Source organism: Coffea arabica, chromosome 1c (genome assembly GCF_036785885.1).
Source record: "Coffea arabica cultivar ET-39 chromosome 1c, Coffea Arabica ET-39 HiFi, whole genome shotgun sequence".
In the NCBI taxonomy this organism is placed as follows: domain Eukaryota; kingdom Viridiplantae; phylum Streptophyta; class Magnoliopsida; order Gentianales; family Rubiaceae; genus Coffea; species Coffea arabica.
Window position 1 is genome coordinate 24,880,559 of NC_092310.1, and position 27,853 is coordinate 24,908,411.

The window sequence follows — 27,853 nt, forward strand, 5'->3', positions numbered from 1 at the left end:
TGGACTTTCAGACTTGCAATGTGCTGGTGATACGTTTCTCGATCAACACGTTTCGAGACACGTAACACGTTTGCCCAAGGATCTAGCGAGGTTGTCCAACGCTTGGTTAGCGGAACCTGGAGTCAAACGAACGACACGATTTGACTCAGGTGGTAGACGACACTCCGATGAAGGTGAATACTCCAGGGGAATAGGTCGGATGAACAATCAAGGACAGGACGCAAGATTGCTCAATAACCCTTGCCAAAGCAAGTTAAAGGCTCGAATTCTCTAGAAAGAAAACGAAAGTACTAAGAATATTATTCATAAAACTTGTGTCTTTAACCTTACAAAGCTAGCCTATTTATAGGCTAGAGATAACAAGAAAAACCCTAAAGACACCCTAAAGGAAAAGTCGGCCAGCTTGTCTTCAAGATGGGCCGGCCCATGCCTTCTACTAAGCAGCTAATCCAACTAAATAAATAACAACGACTAAGGCCCTACTCGGCCGACTCACAAAGAGGCCCACTTGATTCTTCATGGGTTTGGATCAAAGTGTAAGTTGCTTGATTGACTCTTTCCAAGCCTTCAATATCTCTATGGGTTCCATGTTGATCTTGGACAACTCGAACAAGGGCTTGCAGGGATTCTTTGAAGAGCTTGGCCCGTGCACGTGTGACAGGGCCCAATGGGACTCGGACTGGGCTCTGGGTCATGCACACATCAGTCCCCTCCTCTTGAGAAGGATTTGCCCTCAAATCTGGATCCTCCTCACCAAGAAATGGGCTCAGGTCCGCGACATTGAAGGTCGCGCTAACATTGTACTCCCCAGGTAGCTCCAATTTGTATGCATTGTCATTGACTCGCTGGAGCACCCGAAATGGTCCATCACCTCTTGGGGATAATTTGCCGTGACGTTGCTTTAGAAATCGCTCTTTCCTCAAGTGTAGCCAAACCCAATCTCCAGGCTCAAAAATCATCTTGCAACGGTGTTTGTTGGCTTGCTGGATGTATTGCTGCGTACGCTTCTCAATGTTTGCTCGCACGGCTTCATGTAACCTGCGCACAAAATCAGCTTTCTTTTTCCCATCTAAGCTGGTGTGCTCAGAGGAAGGTAAGGGCACCAAATCAAGGGGGGTCAGGGGGTTGAAGCCATAAACAATCTCAAAGGGAGAATATTGTGTTGCACTATGCACAGTTCGATTATAGGCAAATTCAACATGAGGTAAGCATTCTTCCCAAGACTTAAGATTCTTTTTGATCAAGACCCGAAGTAAAGTGCCAAGTGTGCGGTTGACAACTTCAGTTTGTCCATCACTTTGTGGATGACTAGTGGTGGAGAATAATAGCTTAGTGCCCAGTTTGGACCACAAAGTCTTCCAAAAATAACTCAGGAACTTTACATCTCTGTCACTAACAATAGTCCTAGGCATGCCATGCAGACGAACAATCTCCTTAAAGAATAAATGTGCAATATGAGATGCATCGTCAGTTTTGTGACAGGGGACAAAATGAGCCATCTTAGAAAATCGATCAACCACGACAAATATGGAGTCATTACCCTTTGGCGATCTAGGCAAACCTAGTACAAAGTCCACAGACAAGTCAACCCAAGGATGGTGAGGAATAGGTAATGGGGTATACAAGCCATATGGATTTGTTTTAGACTTTGCCTTGTGACAAGTAGCACACCTACCAACCATGCGTTCAACATCCCTACGCATATGGGGCCAGTAAAAGTGCTCTTGTAACATGGCCAGAGTCTTGGCAATGCCGAAGTGGCCCATGAGACCACCACTATGTGCCTCTCGAATCAAAAGACCACGAATGGAAGAATTAGGCACACACAGTTTATCTACATGGAATAGAAATCCATCATGCAAAAAGTACTTTCCATGCGGGTTCTTAACACAAGCAGCATAGATATCACCAAAGTCATGATCATGTGGGTAGAGTTCCTTAACCATTTCGAACCCGAGTAACTTGGCATCAAGACAGGCAAGCAAGGAGTGTCTACGTGACAAGGCATCAGCTACCACATTTGTCTTACCAGTCTTGTACTTAATCACATAAGAGAAGGTGTTAATGAAGCTTACCCATTTGGCATGTCTCTTGCTTAACTTGGGTTGCCCTTTGAGGTACTTCAATGACTCGTGATCAGTGTGTATCACGAACTCCCGAGGGCGAAGATAATGTTGCCAGGTCTCCAAGGCCCTCACTAAGGCGTACAACTCCTTATCGTACGTGGGGTAGTTTAATGCAGCTCCTCCCAACTTCTAGCTAAAGAAGGCACACGGCCTTTTGTCTTGCATAAGGACTGCTCCAATACCTACACCAGAGGCATCACATTCAATTTCAAAGGTATTGTTAAAGTTTGGTAATGCTAACACAGGTGCATGTGTGAGTGTGTCCTTGAGGGCGAGAAATGCTTGTTCTTGTGATTCTCCCCAGTGGAACTTATCATTTTTCTTTGTCACGGCGGTCAATGGGGCGGCAATAGTGCTAAAAGTTTTGACAAATCGTCGGCAAAAGCCCGCCAATCCAAGAAAGCTGCGCACGTCAGGAACGGATGTGGGAGTTGGCCATTGCTCGATGGCCTCAATCTTGGATTTGTCCACCTTGATGCCCTGCGAACTCACCACATAGCCTAGAAACACAAGCTCGTTAGTACAAAAGGTGTACTTCTTGAGGTTAGCGTATAGACGCGCCTGTCGAAGTGTCTTAAGAACTAATCGTACATGCTCCAAGTGCTCATGCTCACTACGACTATAGATCAGGATGTCATCAAAGTAAACAATGACAAATTTGCCAATAAAATGTCTCAAAACATGGTTCATTAGTCGCATGAAGGTGCTAGGGGCATTAGTCAAGCCAAAAGGCATGACTAACCACTCATAGAGACCATGTTTGATTTTGAAGGCTGTCTTCCACTCATCGCCTTCTTTCATCCTAATTTGATGATAGCCACTCCTTAAGTCGATTTTGGTGAAAATAATAGCACCATCGAGTTCATCAAGCATATCATCAAGTCTAGGAATGGGATGCCGATACTTGACAGTGATAGCATTTACAGCCCGACAGTCAGTGCATATGCGCCAAGTACCATCCTTTTTAGGGACAAGGACCACAGGCACAGCGCAAGGACTTAGACTCTCTTTCACCCAACCCTTACCTAATAGGCCATCAACTTGCCTTTGCAACTCCTTGGTCTCCTCAGGGCCCATGCGGTAGGCAGGTTTGTTGGGTAGTGGTGCTCCAGGAATGAGGTCGATTTGGTGCTCGATCCCTCGAATAGGTGGTAAGCCATCAGGGACTTCATCGGGGAAAACATCCTCAAATTCCTGCAAGAGAGCAACCATACTCGCAGGCAATGCCTTATCGAGTTCAGCAACATCTAAAAGCACATGTTTGCAAATCATGAGAAATACAGGCTGATCAGAATTGACAACTTTCCTAACGTCCTTAGCCTTAATGATCATGTTTTGCTTTCTAGGTGCAGTGAGTGATTTGTCACGCGTAACACTAGGTGTATTCCCTTGACCCTTGGTCAATGGCTCACTTGCAGGAGTAGAACCGTTGCCAGGGTCGACCGCCTTTTGTTTCCTCCTTTGACGGTCTTGTTCACACTCTCTTTGTAGCTTAAGTTGGTCCTCATACACTTGTGCAGGTGTGAGTGGTGTGAGAACCTTGCGTTTGCCATCATGCAAGAGCGTGTACTTGTTGGCCCTTCCGTCGAATGTGACGTGTTTGTCAAATTGCCAGGGTCGACCCAAGATAACATGGGTAGCATGCATAGGCACGACGTCACAAACAACTTCATCGGTGTAGGTTCCAATGGAAAAAGGAATGCGTACCTGTTTGAAGACACGTACCTCTCCTTCCTCGCTCAACCATTGGAGGCGATAAGGGTGGGGATGTCTAGTGGTTGGAAGCCCTAAGCTCTCAATCATGAGTAAGCTTGCCACGTTTGTGCAACTCCCACCGTCGATGATGAGGCTACACACCTTGTCACCTACCTTGCAACGGGTGTAAAATAGGTTCTCCCGTTGTAGCTGCTCGTCCTCCTTAACTCGGGCAGTTAGCACTCGTCGTGCCACCAAACACCCTACTTCCCCTTGTGTAGGCGAGCAGTCTTCCTCAGCAGAGTCGTCACCCAGGCAGTTGCCTTTGGTCAATTCGGGTAGCTCCTCACAGTCGTCGTCATCGGACACGATCTCGCCAGTGTGAGTGATTAGCATGACCCGTTAGTTTGGACATTGAGATTGAATATGCCCAAACCCTTGGCACTTAAAACATTTGATGTCCCTACTCCTAGTTTTAGGAGTCTCTTGTGGTGCCTTAGAAATAGACCTGGACACATCGGAAACCTTGTTAGGCGTAGAATAGGCATTACGGGTTGAGGCGTTACCTTGGATTCGGGTAGAAGATGTTGGTGTGGTCGCACTTCCAACTTCGTGGGTCGCTCTTCGTGGTTGGTTGCCCCTCCGTGAAGTTGTGTTAGAAGATTGGAAAGTACGGGCTCCTCGTCTTAGCTTCTTTCCCCGCTCGGCCTTAATAGTGAGTTCTAGAAGGTCGTGCATGTCCAAGTAACGTTGGAGCTCCAAGGCTTCTTGAAGGTCAGGATTAAGACCTCTAAGAAACCTTGCCATCGTGGCTTCATTGTCTTCTTGAATGTTGGCCCTCATCATGGCCATCTCGATTTCTTTGTAGTAGTCCTCCACACTCATGTTGCCTTGCGTGAGGGTTTGATGCTTAGAGTGGAGATCGCGATTGTAGTAGCTAGGAACAAATCGCTTGCGCATTAGTGCCTTGCGTTCTCGCCAAGTCCGGACACGTGGTTTCCCCAGTCTCCTTCTATTGGTCCTCACTTGGTCCCACCAGACTAGTGCGTAGTCAGTGAACTCCACGGTGGCAACTTTAACCTTTTGTTCCTCGCTGTAGTCGTAGCAGTCGAAGACCATCTCGATACGGCCTTCCCACTCCAAGTAAGCTTCAGGGTCACTTTTGCCTTTGAATGCGGGGACTTGAATCTTAAGCCCCTTGAGTTCGTTCTTGGACGTGTCCCTTGTAGGCCTCCCAGGTCGCTCCTCATCCTCACTAGCGGAGTAGTCTTCTCCATTTGCTTCTTTGGTGCTGTGGTTACTCCGGTTGTGGGACCTAGAACGAGAGCCTCGTGTAAGGCTCCTGGACAACTCGTCAAAACGAGTGTGTAACGTCTCCATTTGTTGCTCACTGATTCGCCTGAGCTCATTCTTCATCGCGGCGAATAACAATGAGGGATCGGTGGTTGCTTGTTGTTGCTCCATGTCTTTCTTGATGCCCCTGCAAAGGTTAGTAACAAGCAAAGAAAGTGCAAATATAATCCTTACTTCACTCCCTTAGTGTATTCCTCACGCTCGTGTGTGGTGCTCAATTCACTTTATTAGACTTACCAAGTACCTTTACCTGTTGGTTTAGGTAGTTGAGAAATGTTGCTCGAGTCCAATAATCGTCACCAACTTTTCCCACAAGAGTAAACAAGAGTGAAGGACACAGTTTGGGTGAGATTTTGCGACGGAAGGACGGTTTTGGAAGGCTTAGGGACGGTGGACAGATTTGGAAAATATTGCCAAGAAAGGAAACTCCAAGAATCCTAAGATGTAGGAGTGGTTTCCTAAAGTGGTTGAGAGAATATAGGAGAGTATCCTAAAATGGAGGAGAAAATATAGGAGGTGTCCAAGAGTTATCCAAGTATATTACTTAGTCTCCTAAGCTAAGTTGGAAAACAAGTTGGAGTTGGAAAATCCTTTGACGACCTTTCTTAAACAACTTCCTAATCCTTCTCAAAACAGATTGGTCTCTTTCTTCCCTTAACCGAAAATTTCCAGAATTCCTTCCTCTTAATTCCTTCCCAAGGTCGGCTACAAACCCCTATAAAACCCTCTTAGGCAGCCGCACACTTCACACCCAACACAACCCAGATTTGGAACTCTGAATTTTCCAGATTTCTTCCCCCTCGAATCCTTCCCAAAGTCGGCTATTACTCCCTGTAAAGTCTCCTCTCACAGCCGCACACTTAACCCAAGAAGTTCGGCTCTCCCTCTACTCTTGAAAGACAAACAATTAGGCTCCCTTCTTCCCTCACAAGAGCAAGATAGATTCGGGTTGTGGTTCAAGTCAATGGCGTCTCAAGACAATGTGAGCAATGTCTCTCACAGATTCCCCCCACGGGCTGCTCAAGAAACTTCCAAGGGATTTATTCCTAAACCAAGAAAACCCCGTATGGATGCAAGAACTTACAAGAAACTCTTTATTCGAAGAGAGGTGCAAGTCTTTAAGAAACAAGATGATCAAGACTCCCAAAAAGCTCAAAGGGTGGTACAAGTAATCAAAGTTCAAGGTGATCAAGAAGTTCAAGAAGAGGTTGGCCAAAACTTTTGAATTCTTTTCTTTTCTCTTGCTGTAATTTTCTGGTTTGGGTTGGGACAAGAAGTAACAAGACAGGTTTGACAATAATAATACGGCTTCCTTCTTTGTTTCTTGTTGTCCGAATTTTTTTTTTTCTCTTTTCTCTTACGTTTCTGTTTTTTTTTTTTGACTTAAAGACAACACAAGTTCTTGTCCGAATGAGTAAAAATCCTAGAAATAAGGTCAGCCCTCAACACGCAAGAACGCACCACCCAACTTCCTCAAACTAACAAGGTTTCTCCAAGACTTTCAAGAATTTCAAGATAGCGGTCAAGAACTTCAAGAACCTTAGAAACCTTGTAGATTTTCTTCAAGATTCACCAACCCAACAAGTTTTTGTATCCCAAATCAGTTTAGGCAAGCTAAGCACACAACTTGGATAACAATAACTACTTGGACAGATTTGACAACAAAGAAAAACCCTAGCCGCGAAATTGGGAAACCCTAGCCGTCTTTTTTTTTTTTTTTACAGATTCGGCTATGACCCAAAGTTGGCAGAATTAATGCAACTAAAAGCACAAAACCTGGTCAGATTAGGCTAGCAACAATAACGACCACTTTGGACAGAAGTGGACATCAAATCGTGACAACACAACCGCGGCAGAATTGAAGGCACAAACGACTCAAACAACAAGTGTCGAACAGATTTGGTGAACACAATACCGACCAGAATTGATGCAACCAAACGCAACTACACGACCAGAATTTTTGACAACAAAAGAAAGAAAATGGCACAACACAGCAACAAAGCTAACGAACAGATTTTTTTTTTTTTAACACGGCACAAACGGACAGATTTGGACTCGACTTCAACAACAAACAATGACCAGAATTTTTTTCTTTTTGAGGCAAGTGCAGCGGAAATAAGGAAAACTAAGACAAAACTACGGATATAACGGAAGATACCTCTACCAAAGCTCTGAAGCCAACTGATACGTTCCTCAATCAACACGTTTCGAGACACGTAGCACGTTTGCCCAAGGATCTAGCGAGGTTGTCCAACGCTTGGTTAGCGGAACCTGGAGTCAAACGGACGACACGATTTGACTCAGGTGGTAGACGACACTCCGATGAAGGTGAATACTCCAGGGGAATAGGTCGGATGAACAATCAAGGACAGGACGCAAGATTGCTCAATAACCCTTGCCAAAGCAAGTTAAAGGCTCGAATTCTCTAGAAAGAAAACGAAAGTACTAAGAATATTATTCATAAAACTTGTGTCTTTAACCTTACAAAGCTAGCCTATTTATAGGCTAGAGATAACAAGAAAAACCCTAAAGACACCCTAAAGGAAAAGTCGGCCAGCTTGTCTTCAAGATGGGCCGGCCCATGCCTTCTACTAAGCAACTAATCCAACTAAATAAATAACAACGACTAAGGCCCTACTCGGCCGACTCACAAAGAGGCCCACTTGATTCTTCATGGGTTTGGATCAAAGTGTAAGTTGCTTGATTGACTCTTTCCAAGCCTTCAATATCTCTATGGGCTCCATGTTGATCTTGGACAACTCGAACAAGGGCTTGCAGGGATTCTTTGAAGAGCTTGGCCCGTGCACGTGTGACAGGGCCCAATGGGACTCGGACTGGGCTCTAGGTCATGCACACATCAGCCGGCCTCCTGGGTCGAGCACCATACCTCCAAGGCAGCCATGCCGACCTCCTGGGTCGAGCGTTGGACTTTCGGACTTCAAAGTTTTAAGCCGTGCCGACCTCCTGGGGTCGAGCATCCATTTTCAGACCTAAAAGTTTCAGGCCGTGCCGACCTCTTGGGGTCGACCATTCACTCTCAAACTTTAAAGGCACCCTATCCATTACCATTTATCCCCAGCCCCCCACTAGGACACTTAGCATTGTCTGAGTGTGCTAGTGCAGGATTTAAACTTAAAAATTAAACGGCATTGACAACGATGAGCTTAAAATTTGAAAGTCGAACATTTATTTAATGATCGACTTGTATGTGGATTTTGAAGAACAGACTGTAAGATATCCTGGCCTAATCTACCCTACGAACAATCGTAGATTCGAGAAGTGCCGAATGCGGGGTACCTCTGCTCCATCCAATTTCGCGAGCTTGCAGTAACCAGCTCTGCTCGCTTTCAGGACCTTGTATGGCCCCTCCCAATTCGGGTCAAGCTTGTTGGAGCTATGAGCTCTACTGATCGAGTTCTTTCTTAAGACGAGGTCTCCCGACTGGTACTGTATGTTCCTCACTTTGGCGTTATGATAGCGAGCCAGCTGGATTTTGTACTTTGCCATCTGTATCGCCGCTTCCTCACGCTTGGCCTCCAGCATGTCCAAGTTACACTTCAGCTCTTCTTCGTTAGCTGACGCAACGAAGTTCTGCGTCCGAGGCGAGGGGAGACCGATCTCTGCGGGCACCACCGCCTCTACCCCATAAGTCAGGGAGAATGGGGTCTCGTGGGTGTAGTGCGGTAAGCCCAGAGGACACTAGGGAGTTCCTCTAGCCAGTTAGACTGAGCTAGTTCCAACCTAGTCTTTAGTCCCTGCAGAATGGTTCGGTTAGCATTTTCCACCTGGCCGTTGGCCTGGGGATGGCCGACCGATGTGAAGTGTTGGTTGATCCCGAGCTCGGCGCACCAGCTCTTGAAGGGGTTTTCGGCGAATTGGCGCCTATTGTCGGATATCAAGACGTGCGGAATCCCGAAACGGCAGACTATGTTCTTCCAGAAGAATTTCTGAACTGTCTTTCCAGAGATAGTGGCCAGAGGCTCCGCTTCCATCTACTTTGTGAAGTAGTCGATGGCCATCACAAGGTGCTCGTATCTCCCCGGGGCTCTAGGGAAAGGGCCCAGGAGGTCTATCCCTCACTGAGCAAAGGGCCAAGGGCTATGGATGGGAACCATTTCCCGAGCGGGCTGGTGGCGCAGCGGGGCGTGCACCTGGCAAGCTCGGCATTTCTGAACCAGAGCCGCGACATCTCGAAACACTAAGGGCCAATAGTAGCCTAGGAGTAGGCACTTTTTGGCCAAGACCCGGGAGCCAACATGTGCCGCGCATAGGCCTTCATGAACCTCATGGAGGATATAGTCACCTTCCTCAGGAGTCACGCACTTTAGCCAAGAAGACAAGTACGACCTCCTGTAGAGGATCCCCCCAGCGTAAGCGTACTTAGCAGCTCGGAGCTGGAGTCGGCGAGCTTCCGTTTTATCCCCTGGAAGGACACCCGAGCTGAGGAAGTTCACGAGAGGAGTCATCCAGGTGGTCGAGCTGTCTATAGCCAAGACCTGGGTCTGGCCAATGCTTTTTTGCTTGACCACCTCTACCAAGACTTCCTTGCTCAGGTGGGCAAACGAGGAGGATGCCAGTTTCGACAGGGCGTCCACGCGCTTGTTCTGGGATCTTGGCACCCGCTCGATTTCAAAAGTATCGAACAGGGCTATTGCCTCTCGTACCTTTGCCAGGTATTTCTTCATGACCTCCTCCTTGGCTTCGTATTCCTCGCGACCTTGCTGGACTACGAGTTGAGAGTCGCTCCGGACTCTGATCGCGGTTATACCCATCTGGTGGGCTATCCGCAATCCTGTCAATAGGGCCTCGTACTCAAACTCATTGTTTGATACCGGGAAGTCGAATCTGAGCGCGTAGGTCAGCTCTTCCCCTGTGGGCGAGGTGAGCAGCAGGCCGGCTCCTCTTCCTTCCTTACTCGAGGCTCCGTCTATGAATAGCACCCATGGCTCTTCCGGCTGTATGTCCGTGGGCAAAGAGCTTGACTCGGTCAGCGTCAAGCTAGCCCCCTCAGCAAGAAAGTCTGCCAAGGCCTGAGCCTTGATAGCGGTGCGAGGCCGATAGCCGATGTCGTGCTCGGCCAGCTCGACGGCCCACTTGGTCATTCTGACCGAGACCTCAGGTTTTGTGAGTATCTGACGTAAGGGTTGATCCGTCATGACAACAACGCTGTGGGCTTGGAAGTAAGGTCGGAGCTTCCGAGCGGCGTGCACCAAGGCCAGGACCAATTTTTCTGCCGGCGTGTACCGCGTTTCTAGCCCTTGTAGGGCACAGCTAACGTAGTATATTGGCCTCTGAGCCCCCTTGTCCTCCCGTACCAGAACCGCGCTAACGGCCTCGTTACAGGCAGACAAGGATAGGAACGGGGTTTTCCCCCGCTCCGAGGCGGTCAGAGCAGGCAGTTCAGCCAAGTATGCCTTTAGGTCGGTGAAGGCTTTCTGGCATTCCTCAGTCCACTGAAAGTCCTTGGGTGCTTTCAGGATTCGAAAAAAGGGTAGCCCCCTTACCGCGGAGCGCGAGATGAACCTATTTAGGGCGGACATCCTTCCCGTGAGCCGCTGGACCTCTTTGATGCTCCTCGGAGGGGCCATGTCCATGATGGCCTGGAGTTTATCCGGGTTGGCCCGGATCCCCTCTCGAGAGACTAGGTAGCCCAGGAATTTTCCCGACCTAACCTCGAAGGTACACTTCTTCGGGTTCAGCTGCATCCGGCTTTCCCATAGAATGTTCAAGATTTCCCTCAGGTCGAGAATGAGCCGCTGGTCAGTTCGGCTTTTGACGATCATGTCATCTACGTAGACCTCTATGCTCTTGCCGATCTAGTTTTGGAATAATTTATTGACGAGGCGCTGGTAGGTAGCTCCAGCGTTTTTCAGCCCGAACGGCATGGTCCGGTAGCAGTAAGTTCCTTCCTCAGTGATGAAGGAAGTCTTTTCCCGGTCCTCCTCAGCCATCTCTATCTGGTGGTATCCCTTGAAGGCATCCAGGAAACACAAACATCAAAACCCATAGTAGAGTCTACTAACCTATCGATTCTCGGCAAGGGGAAGCAGTCCTTAGGGCAGGCCTTATTGAGGTCTGTGAAGTCCACGCACATCCTCCAGGACTGGTTCTCTTTCTTCACCAAGATAGGGTTGGCTAGCCAGGTCGGGTAGATATCTCCAGGATGATCTTGGATTCCAACAGCTTGCCGACCTCCCTCTTGATCACCTCGTTCCGCTCCGGGGCGAAGCTTCTCTTCTTCTGCTTCACTGGCTTGATGCGGGGGTCTATGTTGAGGTGGTGGACGGCCAGGTCAGTCGGAATCCCAGGCATGTCTTTAACCGTCCACGCGAAGACCTGGGAATACTTCCTCAGAAGGGCCTTCAACCTCTCCTTCTCCTCAGAGGGTAGCAGCGCACCAATGCGGAGAACCTGGTCAGGCCTGTCCTCCCTCAAGAGGAACTCCTCGATCTCGTCCTGGGTGCCCAGCTGTTGGGCCTCCTCCCCCGGGATGTAGGGCTCCAAGCTGGTCGTCTGGGCGACCACCTTCTCAGGTCTCCGGAGCATGGCCAAGTAGCAAGCTCTAGCCACTTCTAGATCTCCTTGCACCTCGGCTATCCCTCCCGGGGTGGGGAATTTGACGCTGAGGTGGAGCGAAGAGGGAATAGCCCGGAGGGCGTTCAAGGCGGGCCAACCTACGAACACGTTGTACGGGGATTGTTGTTTGACCACCACGAAATTGACTGGGATGGTCCGGCATTTTGGGGCCTGCCCTACCGTGACCATCTGGGTGATCATCCCCTCTGGGTGAATGGGTGGTCCGGTAAAGCCCACCAGGGGTGTCCGGACCGGGGTCAGCTATCTGTCCTCCAGGCCGAGCTCCTTTAACACCCGATAAAACATATTGTCAACCGCACTCCCTTGGTCGACATACACCTTCTTCACCTGGTAATTGTTGGTTACAACATCTATCACGATGGCCTCGTGGTTCTCGGACGCCAGGGGAACCGCATCCCTTGGTCTGAAGGTGATCTCCTCATCCAGGAGCAGGCGCTTCAGGGAATCATCTCCCTCGGGGGGAGGTCGCCTGTTTTTCCGAGCTGCCTGGCTATCCCTCCCCGTGGGGCCCCCCGCGATGGTGTTTATCACCCCCGCTAGGTTCTGGATGTCCCGATCGGGGAAGCTTCCTAGAGGGAGGTCGCACCGCTCAGGGTGGTCGCGACGCTAACCCTCGCTCCTGTCTCCACGGTACGTGCGTCCGAGCTCCTGGCCTGGACGACCTTGCCGTACGAATCGCCCCAGGAAACCGCACTGGATCAGATCCTCGATCTCTCTCCGCAGGACCTAGCACCCCTCTATGTCGTGTCCGACGTCACGGTGAAAGGCGCAGTACAGGTCCTGGTTCCTTTTGTTCCGAGGTGTCCCCATCTTGGGCGGCCGATCTCCCAGGCCCTCCTCCGCCTCCATGACAGCCAGGATCTGGGCCCTGGGTCGAGTCAGGGGCGTGTAGCCTTTTTCCGAGAGCGATGACGGAGCAGGGGCTTTCTCCCTCGAGAGCCGGTCAAAGACGTTCTTCTTGGCCGGACCGTCCTTGTTCACGGGGGGTTTCCCCGCCCTCTCCGATCTCCGAGCTCTAGATCTGATTCTCTCTTCTGGCGGGCCCCCTCCTCTGCGTTGGCGGCTGCGTGCGCCCTGGTCAAGAGTTCTTCCAGATTTCCAGGAGGCTTCTCGGCCAGCTTGTAGAAGAGCTCCTCTACCCTGGGCCCATTCATGAAGGCGGCCATGACGACCTTTTCGTCTTTGTCCCTGATCTGTAAGCTCTCCGTGTTGAATCGAGTCATGAAATTCCCCAGTGACTCGTCGGGCCTCTGCCTAATTGCCATCAGGTGAGTTGCGTTCTTCGAATAAGTCTTGGAAGAGACGAACTGGGCGAGAAACTGCCTGACCAGCTCGGGAAAACTCCGAATAGACCCCGGTGCTAGACCTTGGAACCAGAGCCGGGCTTTCCCCTTTAGGAACATGGGGAAGGTCTTGCAGCGGATTTCGTCCGCCGCGGTTTGCAGGTCCATGTGCGTCAGGAAGACCGAGAGGTGGTCCTCCGGGTCGGTCGAGGCATCATACAACTCGATGTTCGGGATCTTAAACCTCCGAGGTAACGGGTAGTCCTCTATCTCCCGGGTAAAGGGCGAGGTCGTGTAGTTATTGTCGTACAACCGTGGCCGCAAGATCTGCTCGAGTTCGTCTCGAACAGGCTTCCACTGGGGAAGGTCGCGCGGTCGGTTTTTGACAGAGCGGTCGGGGGAGAGCTCAGGCTCACCCCGCGCAGGCTTCCGCGGCGAGGGGTTTCTCGGTCTACTCCCTGCAGACCGGTCGCGGGAGTACCTCTCGCTATCCCCGACCACCGAGGCTCGTGGGCGAGGGAGAGTTCGCGGCCGTTTCCTTCTGGGGGGCTGGTCCCGTGACTCATCCTCCGAGTGGTCGGGAGGTGATTCCTTCTCCTTCCCCTTCGCCTTGGAGGTCTGCGCGCCCCCGGCTTCGCCTTCCTCTTTCACCTGTCGGATCATATCCTCCAGCATGGGGAGGTTCTCCGTCACGAACTGAAGGATCTATTGTCTCCGCTCTCCTGAGAGGGCTGAGCCCCCGGCGCCCCGAGCAGCCTCGGTCTCCTTTCGCTGGGACCCCTCACCAGCCCCGGGATCGGTGGTTTCCATAGTTCGCTTAGAACGAGTTCTCGCCATCAACACCACTGCACTTACCTTTCGTTTCCCACAGACGGCGCCAACTGAAGAGGCGCTCAGCTTCCCCGGACCGAGCTGACCTGACGAGCTCGGCGTGCTGATGAGGAGGACTAGTCCAACCCTGCAAAACAAACAGGAAGTAGTCTCTTGGGAGACTAACTGGGGAGCCCCGACGTGGTCCCCGAGGGCACTCCGACGGTCAAGTTAGTTTTTCGGCGAATAAAGTTCACGGGAAGTAAAGCGGTCGAGAGCAATTTGCCAATAGTGAGCGTACCTTATACAGTAGGTGTGCAGTACCATTTATACTTGCTTGTGAGTCCGACCTCCGTACGTTTCGGAACCTGCTCGGGATAACCTCAATCCCGCGCTGAGGGGGATTTTCCCGGCCCTCTGCAGGATTGTTTTTCGGAGCCTCTCAGAGCCCTAGAGGCGATGAGCCCTGGGACGGTTGTCAGGGGTCTGCAGGCCAGGCCCAGCTCCGCCCTTCCTGGGCTGCCACGTGTCTAGGCCCAGGACGAGGCCTCTGCAACTCCCATTAAATTTCTTCCAAATGAAGTCATAACCCTGTGTCGAGTCATCAAAAGCAACCCAAAAATAAAACCGGATACTGTTCATCAGCAATCTTCACTACTGTAGCAGTACTGTTCATCCGCCGCTACTGTAGCGTACTGTTCATCCGAAAATTTTTTTTTACCTTGTGTTTGTTTCTTGTTGTTCTTGCTTCTTGTAGTTGGCTTGGTAATTTCTTGAAGTTCTTGGATTGCATAGTGGGTTCTTGGAAAAAATCTTGATATTTTGAAAACCCTAAAAGTCATTCTCTTGAATCTTGAAGTATGGCTACCTTGTTTGGTTTCCAAACGTTGATTAATTGCCAAATCTTGATTGGTTCCCAAATCTTGGTTGATTTCCAATCAAAGACCCATTCCTACATTTTAGCCACCACCTCTCCTACTTTTTAGGACTTTCCTTAGCCCATTTGATGTGTGCACGAGTGGCAGCCTTGACTCAAGGCTTTCATAGAGACATTGAATGCTTGAAGAATGATAATCAAGTTGTCTACATGATGATCCAAGCCCGCGAAGAGAGTCCATGAAGGGTTGGTCGACTAGGCCCTAGGCCTTAGTGTTAGGTTCAATTGTTTAGAGTTGGATTAGATTAGTTTATTTGAGTCATGGGCCAGCCCACCTTGTCCAAGGAGTGGCCGACCTTCCTTATCTAGTTTATTAGGGTTCCATTAGTTTTGCCTATATAAAGGCTTGCTTTGTAAGCATAAAGGGGCAGACGGTTTTATGAATAAAGTTGATTATTTTCGTTTCTTCTTGTTAAGAGAGAATCGAGCCTTTTACTTGCTTTGGCAAGGGTTGTTGAGCAATTTTGCGTCTTGTCCCTGATTGTTCTACCAACCTATCCACTGGGGTATTCACCCTCTATTGGAGTCGTCGTTTTACCACCTATAATCAAATCGTGTCGTCTGTTTGATTCTAGGTTCCGCAACCCAAGCGTTGGACAACCTCGCTAGATCCTTGGGCAAACGTGCTACGTGTCTCGAAACGTGTTGATCGAGGAACGTATCACTTGTTACCCCTTTTTAGGAGAACAATTCGGACACAAAAAGACAAGAAAATGCAGCCTTGCGCTGGATTTGGAAATTGAGAGGGATTTGGAATCTTATTTCCACATTCTTGATTTCTAATTCTTTTTAGACTTGGTTCATATTATCAGCTGCCAAAATCCAAAAATACACTTAGGAAACCTTCACAAAATAGCAATTTGCTTTCCAAAAGTGAATCCAAGAATCAAGCAAACTAAACTTCCAAATTCCAACCAAGTACAATTGGATTGACAAATGGAGCATGTTCAATGGTTCATGTTCATAATCAAGTTGAGTTGGCAATATGCTTCTTGGATTGCATAGATCAAGACATTCTTTGAGTTACTCCTTTGTAAGCAAGCACTCGATTTAAGGACAAATCATCTTTCAAGAGGAGGGGAATGATGAGAACACGAAGATTTGGATTCCTTTCAAGTCCAAGAAATTTCATTTTACAAGTCTTCACATTCCAATGATGGTTGATGATGCAATCGGCCCGAGAATCATTGAAGATCCTGTGACGCCTGAAGGAAAAGAAAAGGGAAATTTTCTTTATTTATTTATTTTTTCGCGTGCATTTTTCTTACTTTATTTTATTATCAAAATTTTCCAGAGACTTTTATAAGTGAATATAGTTTTCCAATCATTTTTTCTAGTATAAATTAGTTCCTAAGAAGTAAAGAGTGTATATTGGACGTGGGACCCGCTAATGGCATTAAGTGCGATAAATTCGACCAATTAGGTTACGTTTTGTATACCGGGATTAAATTACTAGGTGTTAAGAGGTAATTAGAGGTTACCTAGATGGATTAATGTTGGAGAGACAAAAGGATAGCTTTGAACCAAAAAGGTGACAAGTGTCACCATGTGATTCCATCTTGGACTTTGACCACTATTCACCAACTTTACTAAAACCTCAATTTGACCCAAAAATCACCTCATTTCACCTCTCTTGGCCGACTCTCTCTTGAGAGAAAAGAAAAGAAAGCTTCAACCTTTCATCTTCCATTCTTGCACAAATCTTGAAATCCAACCGATTAAACCTTGAATTAGTCCACAAAAGTGACTTGCTAAGGGAGTTTGAAGGCCTTGGTGGAGTTGTTTTGGAAGAAAAACCACTAAGCCACTACCTTTCTTGAGGGGTTAAGGTATTTTGCTTGGAACTCACTCTTTGTTCCTAATAATGGTCTATTGGTGACTTATGGTAGCTAACTAGGTGACTTTATAGAAGATTTCATGGATTCAAGTGAAGTTAGTTAAATTTCTGATTTTTTTGGGATTTTTCTGTTTTCATATGATGATTATGGTTGGCCTTGGATTGATGACTCTAAAGTGTGTTAAATGGATCCCTTGTGCATCAATTGCGGTTATTTGCGGAAAATTTCAGCTTGTGCGGAAAATTTCAGGTTAGGGTTTCAAATTTGCCCTGTTCTGACCGGATTTATTTGAGCATGTTAAAGGCCGAATCAGACTTAGGTTAAAACATGAAAGTTGTAGCAAATGGTGTTAATAGTTGCCTGAAAAATTTCAGCTCGATCCAAGCACTATATCATGTGAAATGACCGAAATACCCTTGACTGCCCATAAGCCCTATTTCGCCCCCAGATTTCTGTTTTCGTGGAATTTTTCATTTTTGACCCTGAAAATGCATGATTTGGCTTTGGAGTCTTCATAAGAAATGTAGTTTTATGTCTTGGCTTCGAAACGCCATAAGATTCGTTTCAATTCGATTAGTGTAGCTTTAGTTATGGGTATTGCGCCGAAAGGTGTATTTGATAGTCTATGATGTGTATGTGGTTGATTTGAGATGAAATGGTGTTGTTTGTAGGATGGAAAAGTAGGGAAATTAAGGGGATATGCTGTCCGATCTTTGAAAGCATTTGATTGCTTTGAGTTTGAGTTGAAGTGCTTGGATTTGGGCAAGGCAATGATATATGATGGATGGTTCCTGAGCCGTGGAGGTGAGTGACCCTAAACTATTTCCAAAGCTACTTATGAACTGTTTCCTGCATTATTTATTCAATTGCATAACATGCATGCTTGCATGGGGGTTCATGGCATGATTTGATGAGTTCTTGGGGAGTCTTGTGCTGAACACCAACGTCTCCACCACTTGTTTATGTTCATCTGGAGCTCAAAAAGGGGCTCCCTCTTACTATTCAATGTGAAATGATCTATTTGAGCGTTGGATGTTTAAGTGCAATGATTTTACTGGCTCACCAGAGCAAAAATACGTACATTTGATCTCGGAATCATGACATCATTGAAATGCATTATTGTGAAATATATTTGATTACTGATTTTACTGGTTACTCGCTGAGCGTTAGCTCACCCCAAAACTATTTTATTCCCCTCCACAGGGCTCGAGGTGAAGGAAGCATTTGTATTAAAGTTCTCCGTGTGAATGGTTGGAGGATCTACTGTACCGTTGGAGCTCTAGTTTTAATTTGCGTAGTATTTGAGATTGTACTTGTACTTGTACTTATGTGAGAACTGAGGACCTTTGTCTTATGCTGGAAACTAGTATTGCTTGTATCTCTTGAGGTTTTAGTTTTGTAGTATATGTAAATTGCGGAACTTTTGATGTATATTTGGGATTTAGCTTGTAATTTATTTGAGGACTGTAGTGAACGACTGAGTCCCGGCGAGAGCTGGGCAGGCGGCCCACCGACCCCTTTGGTTCGCCCTAGGGTAAGGTGGGGCTGTCACAGATCCAACCCCGTGCCATGCTTATCTCTTGTTATCATTTATTTAATTGAGTTTTCAGCAATGTTAGTTGTTAATTAGAGTTAAGTAAGTTGTTTGAATTAGGGAATAAAGGCTAAGGTCATGTTGACCATAGTTAAGCCAATTTGAGTTAGTTAGTTTCCTATTCTAGTTGAATTAGAGTTTTAGGAAAGTAATTAATTGCTTCTAAATTTGTTTAGGAAGTTGTGTCAAGTTTGGAAGTCAAGTCAAATAAGGAAACTTGTATTGTTTCCAATTTAGCTTAGGGTTTTAAGTCTTGTAAGGCTATAAATAGCTAACTTATTTAACTATTCAATACATGATATTGAAGATGAATTAATAAAAAGAGAGTGATGCGAACGGCACCAACCTTGTGATGCAACCCGTACAGACAAGATAGGATCTAGAAGGTAGGGACTCATGTTGAAGATGATGAACGCAGCGGATCACCTAAACCCATTGATCTCGTGGTCAACGAATCTCGGTATTGGTAGAAGACGCCACAATCTAGATTAATAAGTCAATTGAATACCAAAGAATTGAATCTAAGATATTCAACATGCTTCAATGAAGCTTTGAGAGAACTCTCAAGTCTATTTTTATTAATCATCAAAAACTGAATGTAAACAATGACTTAAAGCTATTTGTAGCCGTGGCTAAGGCCTAAGCCCAACAACATATATACCGTAAGCTCTGGGGGCGTGGCCCTCGAGCCCCCACTGGGGCGCATAGCGAGACCCCCGAACCAGCTCAGCGTAGGGACTAACTATGTAGCACACTAAAGTGCTATTGGCCCTAAGGCCCACATGGCCTAGCCCATTGACCCAAGGACTAATAACAACTAAGGTCCAAACCACAAGCTAGTTGGACCTCTTTATTACACTCTACTAAACTAATAATGGGCCATGGACCCCTTAGCCGACTCATGGGTTTCTAATCTTCAGTGATGGTTGAAACGAGGACAACAAGCCCAGCCTCGTTGAGGCCCTTGATGGCATTTGGCTCTCCACTTGACTCTCGGCCCGCACAAACCAATGTTTGTAGTGTTTCATTCAATCTCTTCACGCGAGCTCGTGTCATAGACCCCAATGGCACCTTCACTTGCTCCACTTGGATAGCTCTCTCGACCTCCTCATCATTTCACTTGCTCCACTTGGTATCAGAGCCAGAACGTGGTGGGGGTGAGTGTTAAAGGTCTGGGGGTCGAACCTCGCCCAAGGCGGGTTTAAGGGGTGAGAGTTATGTGACTGCTCCCATCCACTATAAGTACGGTTGCTGGGCCTCCCCTAACAGCTTAAGCTTTTAGGTTAAGTGGTATCACTTACCAGAGTGCCTGCTTAGAATCCCATATCAGAGTTGTAACGTACTCTTTGAAAGTATTCCCGAATACTTCTTCCGTTTGAGATTGTACTGAAGTATCAAGATGATTAACTGAAGTATTAATATGATTTACCTTTTGAGATACCTCTTTAAATCTTTAATCCAGTAGCATCCTAAGGGAATAAAAGAATATATCCAAGCCTCCAAGATTGATCAACATCCAATCCCTGCCACAAAAAAGGAACAATTCATAACCCTGCATATTCTGAATAGAGTTGTCTCCTTTTATGGAGTTCCTTGATATCAAGTATTTAGCTTGGATACTTGTGGTGTTCAAGGCAAGACGATCACATCATCTTATTTTTTCAAGCCAATAACCAATCCACTAGGTTTCTAGAGACAGGTTCTCTTTAGGTCTAGCAATGTAGTTATTGTTCTATAACCTGGTCGAGATAGATCCTTTCGCTGCCTGATCAACTTGGTTCTTCAAGACAGGTTCTTGTTGGGTCGATTTCGTATCAACTGCTCGAGATAGAAATGAATGTAAATGTACGTTCCAAGTTTGAGAACGATTATTTCATTGACTTTTGAGGTTGTGAACTACTTTATTTGACATAAGTGAGAGTAAGTCTTGGCGAGAGTTGGGCAGGCGGTCTGCTAAACCCTGAGGTACGCCCTAGGGGAAGGTGGGGTCGTCACAATCCTCTTATTTTCTGATCACCATCTATTTATATAAGGTTATGTGACCTTTCCGAAAAGTAAATAACATTTGGCCTTTCAACACAGTTGGCCTACTTGGCCTTTCAGAAAAGTAAATACTAAAGTATAGACAAACTCTATTATGGGGACCCATCTTTGTCGATATCATTCGAAATCCACTAGTAGTCTCCATTAGGTGTATCCAAGGGAGTGGTATCAAGGTCAGTGATATTGTACAGCTCAATATGATCTTCATGTGCTTTTCTATTTCTTCTTTTATTTTCCAAACTTTTTGCTTCTAAGCAGTTTTTGAAAATATAAGAAGAATTTGTTGAAGCTGTAACTGTAAGATTTGTTTGTGATGTGTCATATGGATCTTGGGAATCTTGCATCACAGTGTCATTCATTTTGTCCTAATATTCTTTTTTGGCTCTTTTAATTCTAGTCCAATGAGGATGACTAGAATGAAAATTCTATGAACCATATTGTCCTGGCCAAATTTCAAGAGGAATACATCTATTTTCTTGAAATATGTATCTCTGAGCTTCCTCATATTCATCATCAATGTCTAAAATGGTATGATCTATTTCTTTATAAATAACTGCACTTGGAAGGAATTGGATTTGGTTGTTTATCAAGTGACATGGTCTATGAAAATGAAAAATAACGTATTTGGGATTAGTTGAAGATAATCCAGACCAGAATGTTAATGGACAAAACCATTGTAGGAAAATTTGTAGGTTTGGATTTAGTGGCTGATTGAAGAAGGGGGTTTGAAATTCCATTAGAATATGATATTGATGGCAAAGGCACCATAAATACCATAAAAGAGGTTTTGGAAAGTCATGAGGATTGGGTATGAAAATTTGACAAAAAGGATATTCAGGGTTTGTTCCAAAGGGATTTAAAATTGATCCGCCATATGAACTGAAGACTTCTAATTCATATTGGTTTCGGATTCTTTCAAGGTTTTCTTTTTCCCATGGATAAGGAATTTGATGAATATCTAGGGGTTCTGAGCAAACAGGGGTAAACATAAGACAGGAAGATATTTTGGGTAGAAACTCAATTGGTTCTTTTCTTGAAAAAAAAATCAGCAACAATGTTTTTCTTCAAAGGAGTATTGTGAAAATCATGCTGACCATCTGAGTAATTGTGGATGAGGGATAACCTTTTGTTTGAAGTGCAGCATTTTTGGAAATGATCCCATATCCATTTCAACCAAAAAATGATGAGAAATGAGGAAGAAAGAGAATTTCTTAATTCCATTTCTTACTGCAAGAATCTCCTTGAAAGTGGAATGATAGTGTTGTTCTGAAACTTTGAATTTTCCACTTGCAAATCCACAACAATGTCTTGTACCCTATTTATCTTCTTCAAGAAGTACAGCTCCACAATATTTATCACTTGCATATGTCTGTATTATTCTTTTGTCATCAGCTGGAATGTGCAAGGTTGGAAGATTAAGAAGTTCTTTCTTGAGTTTTTGGATTGCTTGGGTTTGAGAAGATCCCCAAAGAGAAGGAGTCTTTTTGAGCATTTTAGTTAAGGGACTTGTGATACCCTGAATGTTAGGGGATTGTTTTTAAAGAAGGTACTAAGGTTATTTCTTTGGATTTGATTTTAAAACAAGAAAGACTAGAAACCTAAACTTTACCCAAAAACTCTAATTGGGTGTGTATTTCAAAGTTTATGGTGTAATTTTGTTCATGTGTGACGAAGTATGTTTTTATAGGTCATTATAGTGATTGGGTGATTAGTGGAGTAATTGAGGTATAATTAGGATTTTGGAATATATCAAGTATGTAAATTGTGGAGTAAATTGGTAGGATTGTGAATTCAATTGGGCCATAGTGTAAATTGTGGAGTAAATTGGTAGGATTGTGACTTAATTGGGCCATAGTGTGACTTTTAGTTAATCATAAATTGCTAGACTTCCTAAAGGTTCCATAAGATTCCTAAGCTTAATTGTGATTGGCTAATCAAAAAGTTAGTTGGACTTTGACCAAGTGACTTAGTATTAATCTTCTTAGCAAGACCAAAGCCAAGCAAACAAGGAAAACATTCGGCCAGCTCTTGGAAGAAAAGAAGCAAGGAAAACCGAGAGGAAATAAGAGGAGAAACAAAGAAAAAAAATCTGATTATCTGCAACTCATCCAACAAGCTTGGGAGTTAGAGCAAAAGAAAGCTAAGGAACTTGGTTCTTGAAGTGCAACCTTGTGAACCAACCTTTGGAAGGTAAAGCAGCCTTGAACTTTTGTAAAAGCTTGTAGCAATTGAGTAGAAATGTTGATTTTGTTGTTGTAAGATGCTAATAAGGGTTAATGATGGTTTATATATCACTTTTGTGGGTTTGTATGGAAGATTTGGTGATTTCTACAGTGGTTTGAGAAAATTCCAGCAAGTGGTACAAATTTCCAGTTTTGATGCTTTAAATTTCTGGTTTGGATAGATATGGTGCTTGTTCATGAGTTAGGGTTGAGGTTTTCAACAGTATTTCTTGTTGGTTAGATGGTATATGATGGTTACAATCTTGTATAGGAAGTTGAGGTAGTGAATCAAGCCAGAAATAAGAAAATTAGCATTGGACTGCATGAATTCCAGTTTTCGATTTTGAAGATACCCTGTTCTGCCCGGTCCTATTCGACCATGATGGAGGCCGAATTAGGTTTAGAAGAAAACATGAAAGTTGTATAGAATGATGTTTTATAGTTGCCTGCAAAATTTCAGCTCAATCGGAGCAACTAGCTTATGAAAAAGACCGAAATACCCTGACTGCCCTAGGTGAATCCAGTGATCAGTTTTGAATATTTCACCAATCTGGTCGTGTCTTTTCACCATGATATGTACTGAAATAGCATTTATCCAAAACATGAAAGTTATAGTATTATGTCTTAGCTTTCTGACTCCACTGGAAACGCCTCAATCGAACTTTGGTAGCCTGAGTTATTGTCGTTTACGCATAGTGTGGTTAACTAACCTGTTTGTGAGATTCTAGTTCTATAATTCACAATTTTGACCTAGATACACTATGAACTGGACTAAGTGGTCTTCATCAAAGTTGTAGCTCTCTGTCTTAGCTTCGAAATGGTATAAATTTTACCTCAATCTGATAAGCGTAGCCTCGGTTGTGTCCGTTACGCAAAACAACGTCAAATCTGTCTTTTGTTTCTTGACACAAACTTCATTTCCGCACATGTTCCTAGCTTGATTTTGTACTTGTATGACTTTGAACCTATGGAATGGCTATTGAAATGAGATGATTTTGCGTGTGACTTTGGGATTGATTGAGAAAAACAATGAAGCCATAAATGGCTGGAAAATAGGTAAATACAAAGGGCGTGCTACCCAAATTTTCGCTCGAGAGCTAGGTAGATATACTTGCGACTTGAGCAAGACTTGAAAGCGAATACCACTTGAACCATTTAGGATATTGGCATCTTCTTTTATCGAGGTATATAAGTTAGAACTTAGCCGGTGTGAGAACCCGTAAAAACCCTAATTTTTTTTTCCGAGGGTTTTATTTCCTTTAATTGCATGTTTTCTGCATTTTCTGGCTTAGGAATATTTCTTGGCAGATTTTATGAGTAATTATAGTTTTTAGATGATTTTTCTAGTATTGGAGAGTTTTTGAAAAATTAAGAATATATAATGGACGTAGGACCCACTAGTGCGAAAAGTTCGGAAAAATTCGGCCAATAAGGTTAAGTTTCGGATACTGTGTGAAATTTATCGGGTGTTAAGAGATAAGTAGAGAAGGTGATTTGATTGATGTGAGAAGGAACCAAGTGATAAAGATGCATTTATGGAAGAGGACAAGTGTCACCTTGTGAGAGGTTAGACTTGGTGACAACTATTCATGCTTTTGACCTTTTGACCCTTTGATTAAATATCTCAAAAATTGAACAAAAATTCACTCTTGTCTTGCACCTCTTAGCCGAATTTCTTAAGCTCATGAAGGAAGAAAACTTCTCCAAATTTCAAGCTTCCAACTAGCTCAAATCCTCCAAACCAAGTGCATAAATTAGTTTTTACTCCATAAGTTCCTTCCATTAGGTGCTAGTAGGTTGATTGGTGAAGCTTTTTGGAGAACTTAAGGTGTCCAACATCTTCCTCTCTCTTGTTTACTTGGTAAGTGGTGATTGACTACCCTCCTATACCTTATGAAGCTTAAGTTATGCTTATTAGTGATTAGAGTGCTGAAATTTCTGGTTTTTATCTTGGTTTGAAGTGATTTGGTGAAGTTTTTATTTTATTGATGATTTTTATGGTTTAATTGGATTATGATGGTGTGGTTGTTTATGATGATTGGAAATGGCCTAGAATGACTCTAGTAGGTGTGAATTAGTGATAATTGCAATCAATTTTGGGTTTGGATTGAAAAATGAAAAGTTAGGGTTCATAAACCCCTAATTCTGTCCGGTTTTGGATAATAGGGTTAGAGGCCGAATTGGACTTTGCTCAAAACATGAAAGTTGTAGGTATTGATGATTTTGAAGTGCCTGCAAAATTTCAGGTCATTTAGATTAGTGTCGAGTGAGATATGTCGATTTTAATGTTGCTGTTCTGGGTTAATCAGAATGCGAAAACTGCACTTGTAATTGGCCATTTTGACTGGAATTGGTTTGGATTTTGTTGTTGATGTCTTCTGATGAAATGTAGCTGGATGTCTTAGCTATCATATGCCTTTGGAATCAATGCATTTGGACTTGTGTAGACTGAAATAGACAAATTACAGTTTTGTGTGATTTGTAAACCTGTAATTACGGTTCAGGTTGTGGTATTCTGTATTTTTGAACTAGTTGTGCTAGGATTTGGACTGAGTGGCCTTCTACATTGTTGTAACCCTGTCTTTTAGCTTCGAAATGGTGGGTTTTACACCTTCATCCGATAATCATAGGGCATTTGGTGCCATTACCGCAAAAAGAGGTCAAACACCGTTTTTCAAGGGCAAAGCTAATTGCATTTCCGAAATTTCTGGTTTCCTTTAATGTTTGTATATGTTTATGGAACCCTATTGGAGTCATATTTTGCATTGGTTTATGACTCGTTATCGAGTCTCCTTGTATTTGTTTGCGTGTTTTAGGGATTGTTTTCTTTCCGGTCATTTCCTAGCTAACTTTTGTACTTGTACTACTTTGAGCCTAGTGAACGGCTTTTGGGAAATGAGATGACTTTTGTGGGAAATGTTGGGACTGATTTGAGGAAATAATGAAGCCTTAATGGCTGGAAAAGTAAGAATTTTAGGGGAGGTGCTGCCCGATTTTCTAGGCCGTTTGGTTCCTTTAAGTTGGATTTGTCTTTTTGGTGGAAAGGAAAGGCTTTTGGGTTGTTTGCGCCTAAGTCTTCATGTTACCTTTTTGTTTCCAAGAAAATCATGGTTTCCACCCTTGCATTAGTAATTATTTGGCGAGGCATACGACTAGTAGTCGAGCCTCACATGTGCATTCTGTTTACTCGATTCTGGAAGTGAAACCTTCAATTGGTTTATTTTGATTATTTTAGGGTTTCTTGGCGATTAAGGCCAATCTGAAGTGAAAACTTTTGAAGTTGAGCCGGTGAGTGTTCCACTACCTGCTACCCGTTATGTGAAATATCTGAATATTTGAATACTTGATTTATGACTATTGAAGCCAAATACTGTTTTGATGAAATGTAGGCGAGGGTGTACTTTATCACACTCGTTCTCTGGTCTGTTCATATGCCAATTTTGAACACGTATCTGAATCTGCTATCTGTATCTGTATCTGTATCTGTTATCTGTATCTGGATCTGTATCTGTTCTGACGTCGTTTGGAAGCTTGAGTCCAACGACCTTTCTGTGACCTATGAGCTCAAATCCTGTGGCTAAGTTATTCGAGTCGGGCCGGCAAGGGCCTGGACGATTAGATAACGAACCATGGTAGTCTATTTTGCGATCTTTGGGTATTGAGACCCTTGATTCCGGGTATACTCGAGTATTACCATTTCTGTTCGGTTACGGTGAGCGGGCCCGGTAAAGGGGTGTTTGGTGGACGGAATTCAGTGTAAAGAGGGGTCTACGGACGTTTTGGTTCTATATACGTTGACGGAGAGTCAACCGGTTTGGATCAAGTACTGCGCTGGAAATTTGGCTCCTGAGAGCCACCCGTATCCTTCTGATTTGAATCATTGGTTCCTTTGCTTTACATCTGGCATGTGTATCTGATTTGTTAAATGTGAAATGCCATGATTTTTTTGCTATATGTTTGGTACCTCATTGAGCGCAAGCTCACCCCTTTCTGTTCCTTTTGTTTTCCTTACAGGAAAATAAACACTTTTGGTCTGGATTTGACAAATGGCTGCCAAATTGAGCTAGTTGAACATATCTTTTGTATAGCTCATGTATTAAAACCCTAAGTGTACTTTTGGGGCATTTTCTCTTTTGATTTGGCAAACCGTGTATATGTATTAACTTTTGAAAGCTTTTGTATGTCATTTTGATCTGTAAACGCTAAAGTTCAGATGTGAATGTTTGTTAGCTATTTCGGTTGGGTTCTGACGGGTCGGTTACTATTCATGGCCGACTCCGGATTTCATTTTCTTATTTTGGGTTATTTTATCATTTTGACTTGCTTACGCTCGTTGGTAAGTCCCGGAACGCATTAGATAGCTCTATCTGCTCCGTTAGTCCTAGCGAGAGCTGGGCAGGCGACCCGCCAAACCCTCTGGTTCGCCTTAGGGGGAGGTGGGGCCGTCACAGCCGGAACTTGTACCCTTGGAAAAAATGAAATTTACGACTAATAGAAATACGTTTTCTTTGTCACTTCGACTTAAATGGAGATTTTAAAGTTTTACGAGTGAGCATAAATTTTACAAATATTTTACTTATGTCCTTTGGTTTCAATGTACTCTTTTCACTACCAAAACCATATTTATATTTTGTACTAGTACGTATTCGAATTTTCTTTGAATCACTTAAATCTTTGATAGTTGAGCATAATGTGTTCTTTTGATTATATTAGGGTTCCTTGGTGATTAAGGGTAATACCCGGAAGAACACTTTGGATGTTATTTTGCGTAAATAGGTGAGTGTTCATTGTTTGTTATGTTTCCATGAACTATATGATTTGCTGTGGATATTGGATTAAATGATAAATGTTTGTTACAAATGAATTTTACTAGGTGAGTGTGTACTTTATCGCACTCAACCTAAATGAAATGTGAAATTTTCAAATGTTTAAGTGATTAAATGTTAGTTGTGCATGAATGTAAGCCTCTTGGCTGAATTGGGCCCTGCCCTTCGTTATTGATAAACTCGAGCCAGAAGCGGACTCGATTGGGCGATTTAGTGACCCTGGGTAAACGTTTGGTATACTCAAGTATTACCTTGTAGTCTAGTGGAGCCTGACCAACGTTCAGGAGGGGGTGAAATGAAATGAATGAACGAATGTCAATGTAAATGAAGGGTTTTACTTATCAAAATGCATTTTTAAATGAATGGAAGAATAAGGGGAATGAAAGGAGAATGAATGAATGAATGACTGAATGGCTCCCTGTGAGCACGTATCCTTTTAATGAATGTTATTATTGCTTTATATTGCCATGTTTCTTGCATTACTTGCTATTTATGGTTAATGCATTGAACTTGTTGTTTGATTATGTAT

At 44.4% G+C, this 27,853-nt stretch overlaps 3 protein-coding genes across 3 annotated transcripts; all 3 read right to left on the reverse strand.

Annotated features, from left to right (window-relative positions):
• Positions 1 to 5,226: 5,226 nt before the first annotated feature.
• On the reverse strand, positions 5,227 to 9,166 carry LOC140005053 (uncharacterized). The gene is made up of 3 exons (XM_072045156.1): positions 8,960 to 9,166; positions 8,472 to 8,873; positions 5,227 to 5,301 (listed from the first exon to the last, which is right to left on the reverse strand). Exons 1-3 carry the CDS (start codon positions 9,164 to 9,166, stop codon positions 5,227 to 5,229), a joined length of 684 nt encoding a protein of 227 aa, XP_071901257.1.
• An 84-nt stretch (positions 9,167 to 9,250) lies between these two features.
• LOC113738546 (uncharacterized) lies at positions 9,251 to 10,957 on the reverse strand. Its single transcript, XM_027265783.1, has one exon. It carries the CDS (start codon positions 10,955 to 10,957, stop codon positions 9,251 to 9,253), a length of 1,707 nt encoding a protein of 568 aa, XP_027121584.1.
• Positions 10,958 to 10,990: 33 nt separating this feature from the next.
• LOC140005054 (uncharacterized) lies at positions 10,991 to 11,939 on the reverse strand. The gene is made up of 2 exons (XM_072045163.1): positions 11,382 to 11,939; positions 10,991 to 11,143 (listed from the first exon to the last, which is right to left on the reverse strand). Exons 1-2 carry the CDS (start codon positions 11,937 to 11,939, stop codon positions 10,991 to 10,993), a joined length of 711 nt encoding a protein of 236 aa, XP_071901264.1.
• Positions 11,940 to 27,853: the final 15,914 nt, after the last annotated feature.